Below are 16,692 nucleotides of genomic sequence, written 5' to 3'. Positions count from 1 at the left end.
CCACATGGCAGCTAACAACTGTCCAGGGGATCTGACAGCCTCTTCTATCTTCCCCGACATTGCAGGACACGGGTACATTTATCTACATGCAGACAATACATGCATACACATAAAATAAAAATAATAAATAAAATATTAAAATAAGTAAAAAAAAAATTTTTTTGAAATAATGCCTGTTGAGGCTGGAGATGGCTCAGCGGTTAAGAGCACTGGCTATTCTTGCAGAAGATACAGTTCAAATCCCAACACCCACATTGCAGCTAACAATCATCTGTAACTCCAGTTCCTAGGGATCTAACACCATCTTCTGACCTGAGGCATTTCATGACACAGGTGCACTTACATACATGCAGGCATAACACCCACATAAAATAAAAATAAATTTAAAAAATTAAAAATGCTACCTCTCTAAGTAACCTAACTGAAATTGCTGAATGTTTACAGACTTAGTTTCTTTTGTCTTTTGGCTATAAAAGTCAAAAGACAACTTAATGATTGAGAAGTCAAATTCTAATAGTTTTATATAAAAATAACCTGTTGCTGGGCGTGGTGGCACACACCTTTAATCCCAGCACTTGGGAGGCAGAGGCAGGTTAAGGAAAAGACTTTTTTGCTAAAGAACTATGAAATGATTTAAAAGTCTCCGTGTGTTAAAAAAAAAAAAAAAAAAAAAAAAAAAAAAAAAAAATCTTGTTATGGGATTGGAGAAATGGCTCAGCTGTTAAGAACACTGTTCTTGCAGAAGACCCAGGTTCGAACCCTAGGACCCACATGGCAGCGAACAACTGTCCGTAACTACAGTTCCAGGGGATCCAACAGCTTTTTCTGTCCTCTGCGGACATTGCATGACACGGGTGCACTTACCTACATGCAGGCATAACACTCATACACATAAAATAATAAATAAAATATTTAAATTGTCTTTAGTTGGCATTTAAAAAATAACTTGTTATATAGTCTGAAAATTATAATTAGCTAGGAATTAATGTATTACAATACCATGTAAATAAGTATCATATGGGCTTGGTATGTAGCTCAGTGGTAGAACACTCACCTAGTTTGCACAAGGCCCTGGGTTCTATCCCCAGCATGGTCACATTATGAAAACATGAGAAAGGTTCACATAGGCACCTTCTCTAATCTGTTTGCTGTCATTTTTCAAGTTCATTTCTTCATTTGTCTGTAGATGCAGGGACAAAGCCCACCTGCTCCAACCAGAGGAATTTCCAAACACAGCATGGTTGGTGCAGATGAAGGAGATGATGGAGATGAGCCAGACGATGGGGGCAATGATGTTGTTGATCTTCTGCCAAGGATAGAGATCAGGTAAGTTTTACTGAGAAATTGACTGTACTGTTTCTCTTTCGAGACAGCTTACTGTGTCACCCAGGGTAGCACTGAACCTACTATATACCTGCCTTAGCCTCTCAATGATTACACTGTGTACTAGCATACAGAGACCCACTGTACTAAAATCTTTTTTTTGGTCTTTTTAAGAGAGTCTCACTGTGTAACCCTGGCTGGCCTTGAACGTGCTCTGAATAGGCTGGCCTTGATCTCAGAATCCGCCTCCTTCTGCCTCTCAAGTACTGGGATTAACATTGTATTAAAATCTTTTTTTTTTTTTTTTTTGGTTTTTTTGAGACAGGGTCTCCCTGTAGCCCCAGCTGTCCTGGAACTCACTCTGTCGACCAGGCTGGCCTTGAACTCACAGAGATCCACCTGCCTCTGCCTCCCAAGTGCTGGTATTAAAGGCATTCGCCACCATGCCTGGCTAAAATCTTTTTTTATTATTTTTACTTTATGTGTATGAGTGTATTGCCTGCATGTATGTATATGCACCCATGTTATGCAGTGCCCTCACAGGTCAGAAGACAGTGTTGGATCCCCTGGAACTGGAGTTGCAGACAGTTTGCTAATCATCATGTGGGTGCTAAGAATCAAATCTGGGTCCTCTGCAAGAATAGCCAGTGCTCTTAACTCCTGAGTCATCTCTCTCTGTATTAAAATCTAAATGGTACCTTCTTTTTTACTTCAGTAAAGGGAATTTCATGGCACCTTTTTAGGGTTCAGGAATTGAAGTTATATCTTCTGTTTCAGTGATAAAATTACTTCAGAGTTGGTATCTAAGATTGGTGATAAGAACTGGAAGATCAGGAAAGAAGGTCTGGATGAAGTAGCAGGAATTATCAATGAAGCAAAATTTATCCAACCAAATATAGGTGAACTTCCAACTGCCTTGAAGGGTCGACTCAATGATTCAAATAAAATCTTGGTAAGTGGAGCGTGTGCCTTTTCTCTTTCTTCATCACAGCTCTCCGTGCTATAGAAAGTTCTTTTCAGTGTGGCTTTCACTAGCAAAAAATGAGTGATCACTTTATTGATTCATTGGTTTGGATCTTTTTGAGACAGGGTCTCCCTGTAGCCCCAGCTGGCCTGGAACTCACTATGTAGATCAGGCAGGCCTTGAACTCACAGAGATCCACCTGCCTCTGCCTCCTGACTTCTGGGATTAAAGTCATGTGCCAACCATGCCCAACTATATCAAGAATTTCTGAAACTGTTGACTGTAATTCTATTATTGTAGTTTTATGAATTAGTGATAAGGGCCGAAAATTATTCATGATCTGATTAGATTGACCTTATAATAAGATCATATTCCTACCTTTTAGTAGGCCAGAAACCTGCAATATTAACCACATTGCCTCACTTATAAAACTTTGTGCAAATTTGCTTATAGTTTAAACCTGCATGTTGGGTTTTTCTACTCAGGTGCAGCAGACATTGAATATCCTTCAGCAGTTGGCAGTAGCCATGGGTCCAAACATCAAGCAACATGTAAAGAATTTAGGCATTCCCATCATCACTGTCCTTGGAGACAGCAAGGTAAAACTAACTCTTTCCCCCACAGCTCCATTCTGTAATAGGCCAGCCATATTCTTGGGTTAAGGATGATTCTTTTTTCTAGAGTAAATCCTTCAGAGTTTATGAAGATGATAATGTTAGGAGAAAAACAGTAAGCATGCTTTCCATCCAGGCAGTATTGGTGTGATGACTAGATGTATCATGGATTCAGTTTGTGACCCTTAAGTAGTTGTGTCCTAGAGGAAGTTTACATTCTTTTTATGAAATTTCTTTCTTATAGAATTGAAATTCAACCTTTTGGCTGAGATCAAGTGCAGAATTAAAATACATTTTAATTAATTGAGATACATTTCAATTTGGCAAACCATTTTCATTAAGATACATTTTAATGTGTGTGGTTCTTATAGTATACTCATTACATGGTTGTCATTTATGATTAGGACATCATTAAAAATTTGATATAGTGAATAAGTATGTCGATTTTAGATCTTGAAGTAATTCTCCATATTCCCACACTAAAGGACTACAGCATGACCCTCCAGTACTTCAATAAGATTTTCAAGCCAGGCATGGTGGCGTACGCCTGTAGTCCCAGCACTTGGGAGGCAGAGGCAGGCGGATCTCTGTGAGTTTAAGGCCAGCCTGGTCTACATAGTAAGTTCCAGGAAAGCTGGGGCTACAGGGAGACCCTGTCTCAAAAAGACCAAAAAAAAAAAAATTCATAATTTCACAGTCTCAGAAGTCATTGAAGTACCACTGAAGTTTGCAAGCCTTTAATATTTAGTCCTAGGCTGAGTATTTTAAGGTCTTTTTACTTTTGTGTGATTGACTTAATTTGAGGAATCAGACCTTTTTTTTTTTAGATTTTTAAGAGTCCTGTGACTGCATATTAATAGAAAAGCATATTCAAATTGTTAGCAATTTCATTTTTAACCATTTTGAAGTCTCTAACATGTAGAATTTCATGCTTTACCAGCTAAGGACATAAAAGCTCCCAGAGATTCAGAAAACAATAAATAATCTGTTTATTATTCTTGAATATTTTCTGAGGTTACTATTTTGTCTAATTGAGCATAGGACTTTTATTTTCAATTGAGTTTTTTATATTCCCACTTTTCTTTAAAGTTTTTAGTATAACCATAGCAATAGTTTGTATTTCAGTGAAGATGGTTCCAAGTATGGATACAGAACCTTAGAGAACACATTCACTCTTCCTTCCGACCTATACTTGATATTTTTGCCAATTCTATTCTCCATTTAGAACAACGTTCGAGCTGCTGCCCTAGCAACTGTGAATGCTTGGGCTGAGCAGACTGGCATGAAGGAATGGCTAGAAGGGGAAGATCTTTCCGAAGAACTCAAAAAGGAAAATCCTTTCTTGAGGCAAGAGGTTAGTACCATAAATATATCATGTACTTTATTTCTTACTTTTATCTCCTTAGGCATGAGGGCCTTCCTAATAAATACACCTTTATAGTTATAAAAAAATTTTTAAAACTTACCAGGATGGGTTACTCCTGTAATGTCTGTATGTGGGAGGCTAAGGCAGGAAGATTACCATAAGTTTGAGGCAAACTTGGTCTATGTAGTAGATTCTACACCAGATTGGGCCATGGAGTTAGAATCTCTCAATAAAACAAAACCAAAAAAATAAACTATATTAGGAGACTAGAGAGATAACTCATTGATTAAGAGCACTAACTGCTCTTGCAGAGGACCAGGGTGTGATTCCTAGTACCTACATGACATCTAACAACTATCTGTACACCAGTTCCAGGGGATCTGATACTTCTTCTGACCTTCACAAACATTGCATGACACCTTGGCACTTATACACATGCAGGCAATACATTCATATTTGTAAAACAAAAATAATAAGTTTTAATAATAAACTGTATTATAAAAATGATACCAGATTCCTAGAGCAGCCTATTAATGTGCTCTTTTTTCATTTATGCTTCTTTTATGTATATGTGTATATGTATTTGTGTGTGTGTGTGTGCATATGAAGGTAAACAGTCACTCTTCACCATAATTTTTGAGACACAGTCTCTCACTGACCTTGGAGCTCACAGATTCAGCTAGACTGACTGGCCAATGAGTTCCAGGGATGTGCCTGTCCTCAGTTCCCCAGCACTGGGGTTATAGACACATAGACTAGTTCCTGGCTTTTAACATAGATGCTGGGAATCCAAATTGAGATTCTCATGCTTGTGCAATAAGCAATTTACTGACTGAGCCACCTCCTCAGCCTCTGCCTCTTTTTACTGTTCTTTTTTTATTGGCAGGTGGGGCAGAATGGAAAAGGGATAAGACAGGATCTCATATAGCCCAGTGTCACTTCTAACCCTCATGTAGCTGAGACTAGCCTTGAACTTATGATCCTCCTGCCTCTATCTCCCAAATGTCACCTAGCTTCATGAGCTTCATTAACAATAAAACTTTTATTTTGGGATGTAGCTTGGTTGGTAGAGTGTTTGCCTAATATACAGGAAACCCTAAATTCCATGACAGCACTGCATAAAACTGGGCTGGTGGCTCCTGCCTCTAATCCCAGTACATGGGAGGTACAAGGCTAAAGGATCAGTAGTTTCAGGCCATCCTCAATTGTATAGGGAAATTCAAGACCAGCCTGGGATACATGAGATCTGATCTCAAAAAACAAAAAAGGGCTAGACAGATGGCTTAGCAGTTACGAGCACTGGCTTCTTTTGTAAAGGGGCCCAGGTTCAGTTCTCAGCACCCACATGGCAGCTAACAACTATCTATAACTCAATCCAGTCCCTCTTCTGGCCTCTGCAGGTATTGCATGCATGTGGTACACTTACATACATGCAGGCAAAACATACATAGGGGCTGGAGAGATGGCTCAGCAGTTATGAGCACTGACTGTTCTTTCAGAAGACCCGGGTTCAAATCCCAACACCCACATGGCAGCTAACAACTGACTGTAACTGCGGTTCCAGAGGATCTGACAGACTGTTCTGTCCTCCGCCGGCATTGCACGACACAGGTGCCCTTACCTACATGCAGGCAATATACTCATACACATAAAATAAAAATAATAAAGTATTTAAAAGAATTAAAAAATTAAAAATACTCTTATGTGTATGAGTGTATTGCCTGCATGTGTGTAAGTGCACCCATGTTATACAATCCCTTTGGAGGTCAAATGAGGGCATCAGATCCCCTGGAACTGGAGTTACGGACAGTTGTTAGCCACCATGTGAGTGCTGGGAATCAAACCCAGGTCCTCTCTAAGAGCAGTCTATACTCTTAACTGCTGAACCATCTCTCTAGCCTCAAAATAAATATTCTTTTAAAAATCCGAAAGTATAGACGGATGTGGTGGTGCACGCCTTTAATCCCAGCACTTGGGATGGCAGAGGCAGGCAGATTTCTGTGAGTTCAAGGCCAGCCTGGTCTACATAGTGAGTTCTAGGCCAGCTAGGGCTACAGGGAGACCCTGTCTCAAAAATACCAAAAAATATATATATGCAGACAGAACACATTAAAAATAAAATTTAAAACATGTTTTAAAGTAATGAATAAAATATTAATAACAATAATTTAAAAAGCTAGTTCAAGGCAGAGCATGGTGGTACACTCAGGAGGCAGAGGCAAGTAAATATCTGTGATTTAGAGGCCAGCCTGCTATACATAGCAAGTGTCAGGCCAGTCAGGATCATATAGTGAGACCTTATCTCTAAACAAAGCAACCCAACAGAAGGAGCTAGATCAAAGGCTGGAGATGTAGCTCAGTTGGTAGAGTGCTTGCCTACTATGAATAAAGCCATGAGTTTGAACCCCAGTATTACACATACCAGGCAAGGTGGTGCATGCCTAATCCCAGTGGAGTTAGAAGGTGAAAACAGGAGGAACTCACAAGGTAGAAAGAACTTCCACAGGTTGCCCTCTGATCCCCATAACACTCCGCCCCTCAATAAGTTAAATGAAAGAAAACATTCATACCTTAGTTGGAGAATGCTTGCATAGCACATTCCAGTCTTGGGTTCCATCCAAAGAACTGAACAAAAAAAGTTATTCTGATATTCTCCAGTTCTATCAGGTGCCACTCCTCTGGCATGCTGCGGTTGGACTCCTTCAGAAGGCAAAACTGTCTCACTTTTGAGGAGCTGAAAGATAAAGTTTGAGGTGTATTCCACCATACAGAGATGTGGTTTGAGATTCCCCCTAGCCTCACCATCATGGTGTGTGCTTGGTCATCCCTGGAGTGGCCACTGCATACATCCACAGGTTCACTCACTGGGGCAAAGAAAAAAACTGCTCAATTTCTATATCACTGGTCTTTGATGGATAGGTATGTCTCTGGGGTCAGTCACTACTCTGTGTCCAGGGACTTGGAGAACATTAAGGAAACATTTTCCTGATTGATGAAAAAAATAATTGAACATGGTCATCTGTTCCTGCTAGAAGGCTGCACACTATATTATATAACATGCGGTATATTGCATAATGCACAATAAACATGAAAAAAGACAGGTTTGGTCTTGCATGCCTTTAATCCCAGCACTCAGGAGGCAAAGGCAGGCAGATCTCTGTGAATTTGAGGCTAACCTGATCTACCTAGGGAGTTCCAGTTCAGCCAGGGCTACATGTGAGACACTGTCTCAAAAAAGGGGGGGAAATTTTTTTAAATTAAATTTTAAAAAAGAAAAATGTTTGGGACTAATAAAAATCATTAAGCCTGACATCAAAAATAATTATTCACTTGAAGTGTGTGACTAATCTTTTTTCTTTTGGCAGCTTCTAGGTTGGCTGGCTGAGAAACTACCTACCCTTCGTTCCACTCCCACAGACCTTATCCTTTGTGTTCCTCATCTATATTCCTGTCTAGAAGATCGAAACGGAGATGTACGAAAGAAGGCCCAAGATGCTTTGCCATTCTTTATGATGCATTTAGGATATGAAAAAATGGCCAAGGCTACTGGGAAACTAAAGGTACTAGTTCTTGTAGTGTTAAAAGCTATTAGAAGTCGCACACCTTTAATCCCAGCACTTGGGAGGCAGAGGCAGGTGGATCTCGGTGAGTTTGAGGCCAGCCTGGTCTACATAGTGAGTTCCAGGCCAGCTGGGGCTACTGGGAGACCCTTTCTCAAAAAGACCAAAAAAAAAAAAAAAAAAAAAAGCTATTAGAAAAATATTGAATACTAATTTATATTAGCAAAAGATCATACTACCTACTATGAGACTCAGTCTGAAATTCTGCTCTGAAATTCTGCTCTGAAATTCTGACAAGAGCAAAAATAAAACTTCTGAGAGTCTGCTGACTATCCAGGGGTGAAAATATTACCTTCTAGAATGATAGCTACTTGCATTTGACTTCATAATGTGTTACTTCTTTTCTACTATGTGCTGCCTCCCTTTCTTCATTGGGGTATCAAAAGTAGGAGGTCAAGCATTTCTTGTGTTAGTAAGCTTAATATGAATGCATCATTTATGTCAACTTTCATTGATGTTGTCTCTCTAGCCAACTTCTAAAGACCAAGTATTGGCCATGCTAGAAAAAGCCAAAGCTAACATGCCAGCCAAGCCTGCTGTACCAGCGAAGGCAATGTCCAAATCAATGGGAGGCTCGGCTCCAGCCAAATTCCAGCCTCCACCAGGTAACTATTTTGTGAAGGTTAAAGTGAAAAAAAATAACCTGAGGGAACCCAATCACACCCAGCTTGAATCTTCCTCAAACATTTGTCAAGCATTTGTGCCATGATCTGTGCTAAAGGTATGATAATTATTTGGTTTCCAGGCCAAAAAGGTGTTTTGGAATAGGAATTCACATGCTGTTTTTAAGGTTTACATAATTTTATCTGTCATTGAATATTCTAATTAGAAAGGGAATTGAGAACATCTGGCTTAATCCACTTTAATAGCAGATGAGGAAACCCAAAGAAGTTAATGACTTTCACTAAGTCAAATAACCAGCCAGTGCTTAAACTGGCTTAAAATTCTGCCTAGTCCTACACATAGCTCTTTCCACTGTACTTGGCTATTGAGGATTGAGGCTAGAGCTTCACTCATGCTAAACTCTCACTCTACTACTGAGCTACAACCCAAACCCATACTTTTTTAAGGGAGAATTGTATTTATTTATTTATTTATTTATTTATTTAGTCTTTTTTGAGACAGGGTCTCCCTGTAGCTCCAGCTGGCCTGGAACTCACTAGGTAGATCAGGTTGGCCTGAAACTCACAGAGATCTGTTTGCCTCTGGCTCCCAAGTGCGGGGATTAAAGGCATGCACCACCATGAAGATTTTATTTTTGTGTATAAGAGAGTATATGTACCATGTGTATGTGTGGTGCCGACAGAGACCAGAAGAGGGCATCAAATCCCTTGGAACTGGTATTACAGATGATTATTATCCAGGTGAGTGCTGGGAACCAAACCTGGATCCTCTGTAGGAGCAGCAAGTGCTTCTGTAACTGTTGACCCATCTTTCCATAAGGGATAATTATTTTTATCATTCTGATATTTAAAGTCTAATGTATAGCTGGGCATGGTGGTGCACACCTTTAATCCCAGCACTTGGGAGGCAGAGGCAGGCGGATCTTTGTGAGTTCCAGGACAGCTGGGACTACGGGGAGACCCTGTCTCAAAAAGACCCCCCCACCCAAAAAAAGCTAGTTATTAGTACAAGGACATAAGGAAAAGGTACATGCTACTACTGTAAATATAGATAGCTACTTCTTATTTGAGAACTGATGTGGCAGGTATTTTGGATGCCGAACTGGAGTTACGGACAGTTGTTAGCTGCCATGTGGGTGCTGAGATTCGAACCTGGGTCTTCTGCAAAAACAGTCAGTGTTCTTAACCACTGAGCCATCTCTCCAACCCCAAATAAAAACAAATCTTTAAAAAAAAAAAAAAATTACCTAATTTAATTAGTAATATTCTCTTTGTATTCTAATGTTCCTGTCAGAGCTCCCAAATGCACCACCACGCCCAGCCATTTTTTTTTTTTTTGAGATAGGGTCTCCCTGTAGCCCCAGCTGGCCTGGCCTAGAATTCGATTTCTAGACCAGGCTGGCCTTGAACTCACAGAGATTCACCTGCCTCTGCCTCCTGAGTGCTGGGATTAAAGGTGAGTGCCACCACTCCTGGTGAGGATCAGCAATTTCTATTCTACTAAATAGAAGATAATTATTTTGTTAAAGCTAGAATGTCTCAAAAAGACAAAAAAAAAATTGTTTTTATTTTATATGTATGGGTGTTTTGCCTACATGTATTTATGTGTATGTACCATGTGTGCGTCTTGTTTATGGAATTCCAGAAGAAGGCATCATATATCATCTGGAATTGGAGTTACAGGTGGTTGTGAGCTGCCATGTGGCTTCTGGGAGCTGCTGGGTCTTCTTCATGAACACCAAATGTTTTTAACAGCTGAATCATTTTTCCATCCCCAAATTACAATAATTAGTGTCTTTTGGAAATAGAATAGGTAAACCAAACTCCTAGAACAAGGAAAAACACTAAAATATCTATGTGTATATATTTTTTTTTTTTGAGACAGGCTCTCCCTGTAACCCCACCTGGCCTGGAACTCACTATGTGGACCAGGCTGGCCTTGAACTCACTGAGATTCGCCTGCCTCTGCTTCCCAGAGCTGGGATTAAAGGTATGAGCCACCACATCCAGTTCTAATTATGACATTTTCATATATACAATGTATTTGATCATATTCACCTCATTACCCTCTCCTATTTCCCTCCCTCTCCTATTGACCACCTTTCTCTTCCCAGTTTGTCTCTCTTCTACTTAAATCTTCTTTTTTTTCTTACCAAATGAGTTGAATTAGGGTTGCTTATAGGAGCACCAGCAACTTACAAGTGACTCCACCACTAAAGAAAATGTCTCTCTCTCCCTGAGCAAACATTAATTGCCAATAGCTCTTCAGGGAGGGATGAGGCGTTGTGAGCCCCTCCTCCCCTAGCAACCATTAACTGCCTATAAATCCTCAGAGAGTGGGTAGGGCCTCCTGAGCCTGTCCCCATCCATGACAGAATATGGATGGGTCTAATCTTTTAAAAATCTTGTGCTACTGTGAGCTCATGAGTGCAATGGCCTTGTCATACCCAGAAGGCAGAATTCTACAACATTCCACTCCTTCCTCTACCTCTTATATTTTTCTACTTCCTATTCTTCAACTTTCCCTGATCATTGGAAGTAAAGGGAGAAACAAATTTCCCATTAGGGGCTGAGCATTCAGTTGTCATTCTTAACACTTTAACCTGTTATGAATCTCTGGTAATTGTAGTCAACTGCAAAAGAAGCTTCTCTGGCCAAAAAATGAGAGTAGCACTAATCTTTGGGCATAAACATAAATATTTAGAAGGCTATTTGACATGTATAACATGTCCTTTTATTAAAACAACAGTAGTAGTTTCCCACTAGGACCTATGACCTCCCTGTCCACAGGCTTTTGACTGAGTTTACTGTACCAAGAATGAATTTCTCCTGTGGAGCAGGCCTCAGATCCAATCTGAAAGATGAGAAGGTAGTTGGCTCCCCCCCATAAGAGTCATGCTTCCAGTGGGCACATGTTCCCTGACAGGTGGGCAGTTGTAGCACATGGGGTCCTCCACTGAGTAAGACTGTTGCCCCAGCCATCTGCATAGCACCTTTTGGCACTATGAAAGCTAGCCAACAGGAAGGAAGCTTCCAGCTAGGTACCAGCTTGATTTCGCTACATCTTGCATCCAGACAGTATGATTTTTTTTTTCAGCTGTAAGGTCTTAAATCTAGTTCTGTTGGACAACCAAAAGCAATAACATGTATTGTTTTAAGGGCCTCAGTAGCTTCTGACCAACTGTTTGGAGGGAGGTAGCTCACGCTAACACTAGGATATTCATTTAAATAACTTACGACTTCTGGGTACAACTTTACCCACTCATGCAGAGTACCTCAAACTTTCTTTATGTGTATGAGTGTATTGCCTGCATGTATGTAAGTGCACCCATGTCATGCATTGCCCAAGGAGGACAGAAGAGGGTGTTGGATCCCCTGGAACTGGAGTTACAAGTGGTTGTTAGCTGCCATGTGGGTGCTAGGAATTGAACCTGGGTTCACTTCCTCTGCAAAAACAGCCAGTGCTCTTAACTGTCGAGCCATCTCTCCTGCCCACAAACTTTTTATTTATTTATTTATTTATTTATTTATTTTTTGTCTTTTTGAAGCAGGGTCTCCCTGTAGCCCCAGCTTTCCTGGAACTCACTATGTAGACCAGTCTGGCCTTGAACTCAGAAATCCGCCGCCTGCCTCTGCTTCCCAAGTGCTGGGACTACAGGTGTGCGCCACCATGCCTGGCTTTTTTTTTTTTTTTTAAGTAGCTTACAAAGTGTCAAGTTTCCTTATGTTTTTTCCATATATCCTTAGTTTTGGTTGACCCTCCTTCTCATCCCCTCCATCCCTCCTTAAACTTTCCCACTTCCAGTATTCTGCCTTCCACTTTAGTATCACACGTGGTCTAATACACAAACACCTTAAAGCCTCTTTTTCTCCTTAAATTTCACAATTTGCTGTTTCTTTATGGCTAAATAAAATTGCACATTTTCATTATCTGTTCATTAGTTGATGAACATCTAGGCTGATTCTATTTCTTAGCTATTGTGAATAGAGCAACAGTAAACATGATTATGCAAGTATTGCTGGGTTAGAATATAGAGTCCCTGGAGCAGGGTGTGGTGGTGGCACCTTTAATCCCAGCGCTCCAGAGGCAGAGGCAGGCAGATCTCTGTGAGTTCAAGGCCAGCCTGGTCTACATAGCTTCAGGCCAGCCAGGTCTGCAGAGAGACCCTGTCTCAAAAAGACACATACAAGGGGCTGGAGAGCTGGCTCAGCAGTTAAGAACACTGGTTGTTCTTGCGGAAGACCCAGGTTCGAATCCCAGCACCTACATGGCAGCTAACAAGTGTCCATAACTCCAGTTCCAGGGGATCCCACAGCCTCTTCTGACCTCCACGGGCATTGCACGACATGGGTGCACTTATGCAATACATGCATACACAGAAAATAAAAATAAGAAATAGAATTTTTTTAAAAAGTATATTTATATATTTATATATTCGGGGCAAGAGAGATGGCTCAGTGTTTAAGAGAGCACACTGCTCTTACAGAAGACACAAATTGCTGGAACATATGTTGAGTGGCTCACAACCACTTATAATTTCAGCTCCAGGAGATCTAATGCCTTTGATCAATATATATGTTGGTTCTTTGTATTTCTTCTTTTAGGAACTGTCTGTTAAGTTTCATAGCCTTTTTTTTTTTTTGACTGCCTTATTTACTTTCTTGTTTAAATTTTTAAAATTATTTGTATAGTCTGGATATTAATCTTCTGTCATATGCATATCTAACACATATTTTTCTCCTGTAGATGTCTCTTCAGTAATATAACTGCTTCCTTTGCTGTTCAGAAGCTTTTTAATTTCATGATTAATTTGTTGATTATTCACCTTATTCCCTGGATGATTCAAATTCTATTCAGAAAGCCTCACCTATGACTCTTATCTTGAAGTGCTTTCCCTTTTTTCCCCTCTGGCAGTTCCAGGGTTTCAGGTCTTACATTAATGTCTCTGATCTATTTGGAGTTGCGTTTTTTGGAGGGTAAGAAAAAAGGGTCTGGTTTCACATTCTTCCACATTACATACTGAGTTTTCCCAACACTGTTTATAAAGAAGCTGTATTTTGGGGCTGGAGAGATGGCTCAGTGGTTAAGAACACTGGTTGTTCTTGCAGAAGACTCAGGTTCGAATCCCACCACCCACATGGCAGCTAACAACTGTCCATAACTCCAGTCCCACAGGATCTGACAGCCTCTTCTGACCTCGTGGGCATTGTACAACATGGGTGCACTTACCTGCATGCAGGCAATACACACATCATACACATAAAATAAAAATAATAAATAAAATTTTTTAAAAAGAAGCTGTATTTTTTTCCAGTGTGTATTTTTGCCAACTTTGCCAAAAATCAAGTGGCTATAACTCTGAGTTTGTATCTGTCCTGTCTCTTTCACTGATGCTTCCAGATGAATTTAAGGTTGCTTTTTTCTATTTCTGTGAAGAATGATATTGAAATTTTAATGTGGATTGAATCTGTAGATTTCTTTTAATAAGATAACCATTCTTAAATTTTTAAATTTATTTTACTTAATGTGTGTGTTTTGCCTGCATTTATGTAAGTGCACCCATGTCAGAATAAGGCATTGAATCCCTTGGAACTGGGGTTATGGATGGTTGTTAGCTGTCATGTGGATGCTGGGAACCAAATTTGGGTCCTCTGCAAGAGCAGCCAGTGAGTACTTTGAACCTCTGAGCCATCTCTCCAGCCCCAAGATAACCATTTTCACAGTATCAAATCCTATAATTCATATCTGTGAGCAGTCTTTCAGTCTTTTAGAGTCTTCAATTTTTCTCTTTTTATTTTTTAGTTAGGTATTTTCTTTCTTTCTTTTTTTTTTTTTTCTTTCTCTTTTTGAAGCAGGGTCTCCCTGTAGCCCCAGCTGTCCTGGAACTCACTATATAGACCAGGCTGACCTTGAACTCACAGAGATCCTCCTGCCTTTGCCTCCCAAGTGCTGGGACTACAGGTGTGCGCCACCATGCCTGGCTTTATTTTCATTTTATGTATATGAGTGTTTTGCCTACATATATATACATGCAGCATGTGTGTGCAATGCCCACAGAGGCCAGAAGAGGACATTCAATCCAATAAAACTGCCCGTGCCCTTAACCATGAGCCATCTCTCCAGCCCCTTTCTAAGTGATTTAAAATTTTCATTATAGTGATCTTTCATTTGATTAGGTTTATTCCAAGGTATTTTATTTTGTTTTGTTTTTCTTTGTTGAGACCAGGATCTTGCTGTACTGCCCTAGTCTGGAACTCCCCATGTAGACCAGGCTGTCCTCAAACTTGGAGCAGTCTTCTCTTCCTCCTAAGTGCTACAGTAACAGGCATGTGCCCACGCTCCTCCTGAAGCAGAAACAAGACTAAGAAAAATAATTAGATGTCTTATAAATTGATACATTTAAGACTGCAGGCTTTTTCATCAGCATTATGTGTTTACTATGTCCAGAATAAAATGATGTTAGTTAATTTAACACAGTATATGATTTTTTTTTCCTCAAAGCACCTGTTGAAGATTCTGTTTCCAGCAACATGGAACCTAAGCCTGATCCAAAAAAGGCCAAAACTCCAGGAATTTCTTCTAAAGCAAAGGTGTGTTAACTGTGCATGCTTAGATATAGATTTGCCTTTGTCTTAAATTTATATACTGAGTTTCTTTGTTAGAAAAGGTTATAGTATATATGAAAAAACATTACTAATCTTGATATCAAACTATGTATTTATGGAAGTTTCTGTGGCTTTGTTTAGTTCATTGGTTTTGGGTTTTGCCTCTCTTGAGATCAAGCCTAGGGCCTTGTGCATGCTAGGTAAGCACTGTGTTTCTTTGCCCCTAGGCCATGACTTATTTTTGAAGGATTGTTGTTGTTTTTTTAATATGTTTTTGTCTTTGTTTTGTTTCGTTTTTGTTTTTGTTTTGTTTTTTTGAGACAGGGTCTCCCTGTACCTGTAGCCGCAGCTGTCCTGGCACTCACTATATAGACTGGGGTGGCTTTGAACTCACAGAGATCCACCAGCCTCTGCCTCCTGAGTGCTGGGATTAAAGGCGTGCGCCACCACACCCAGCTTGTCTTACTTATTTTTATTTTATGTGTATGAGTGTTTTGCTGGCATATATGTAAGTGCACCAATGCATGCAGTGCCTGCAGAGGTCAGAAGATTGCATTGGTGCCCATGGAGACCAGAGAGGGCACTGGATCCCCTGGAACTGGAGTTATAGATAGCTGGTTTATTTATTTATTTATTTATTTATTTATTTATTTATTTATTTATTTATTTTATTTTTTTAATCTTTTTGAGATAGTCTCCCTGTAGCCCCAGCTGACCTGGAACTCACAATTGAGACCAGACTGGCCTTGAACTCACAGAGCTCTACCTGCCTCTGCCGCCCAAGTTCTAGGATTAAAGGCATGCACCACCATGGGGAGAGCCATCTCTCCAGCCCTATCCATGTCTCATTTTCAATAAGACTCCAAAACAGAATAATTCTATTCTCACAAAGTACTATCATAGATCCTGACATGCAGATTTCTGGGAATATGCACTAGTAAAAGCAAACAAAAGCATATGCACCGATGACAGGATAAACATTTAGTTTGATTTGTATTTGAAAGTAATCACCTTCCTTCCATTTGGCTCGATTAGATCATCAGGCTTAAAGTTACTCTGATTAATGTATATAGCATTACCTTTTGTCCCCACACTAGTGGGGCTTAAATCACTAACTCTTTCAATATCCATGTGGAATTGGATGACTTAAAGACAAGCTTTCTTTTTATATTTTTTGATCTTTTTGAGAGAGTCTCCCTGTAGCCCCAGCTGGCCTAGAACTTGCTATTGAGACCACACTGGCCTCGAACTCACAGAGATCTACCTGCCTCTGCCTCCCAAGTGCTGGGATTAAAGGCATGTACCACCATGCTCAGCCAAAGACAAGTTTTAAAAAAATATGTTCATATGTTCCTCTTTAAATACTCCCTGGGTAATTTTTTTCATTTATTTATAGTTTAGAATCACAGTTTTTATATCAACACTAAGAGTTGGTCGCTGTATTTAAACAGTTGGTTATTTAGTATTTACAAAAGGAAAATTGAAGAACTCTGTAATTAGTAGTAAATCTGACAGTAATAAGCAAATCTAATAGGAAATCTAAATGAAGAAACCTGTTCCATCAACTGAGTATATC

The 16,692-nt window shown here is 39.9% G+C and overlaps 1 protein-coding gene and 1 pseudogene across 2 annotated transcripts in view; both read left to right on the top strand.

Annotated features, from left to right (window-relative positions):
- The window catches only part of Ckap5 (cytoskeleton associated protein 5), a 132,750-nt gene that overhangs the window by 87,517 nt on the left and 28,541 nt on the right, over nt 1-16,692 (top strand). For both annotated transcript variants that reach the window (XM_029568551.1, XM_017800747.2), the window contains exons 22-28: nt 1,187-1,326; nt 2,101-2,275; nt 2,773-2,886; nt 4,127-4,255; nt 7,633-7,827; nt 8,357-8,492; nt 15,013-15,101. In XM_029568551.1, the coding sequence (XP_029424411.1) occupies nt 1,187-1,326; nt 2,101-2,275; nt 2,773-2,886; nt 4,127-4,255; nt 7,633-7,827; nt 8,357-8,492; nt 15,013-15,101 (978 nt within the window). The remainder of the gene's footprint in view (nt 1-1,186; nt 1,327-2,100; nt 2,276-2,772; nt 2,887-4,126; nt 4,256-7,632; nt 7,828-8,356; nt 8,493-15,012; nt 15,102-16,692) is intronic.
- Nucleotides 6,979-7,256, top strand: LOC103742557 (annotated as a pseudogene).

Source organism: Nannospalax galili, unplaced genomic scaffold (assembly GCF_000622305.1).
Source record: "Nannospalax galili isolate Female #2095 unplaced genomic scaffold, S.galili_v1.0 scaffold1200, whole genome shotgun sequence".
Classification (NCBI taxonomy): Eukaryota; Metazoa; Chordata; class Mammalia; order Rodentia; family Spalacidae; genus Nannospalax; species Nannospalax galili.
Note: the sequence above shows the minus strand (reverse complement) of the source record. Positions and strands in the feature narration are given on the sequence as shown.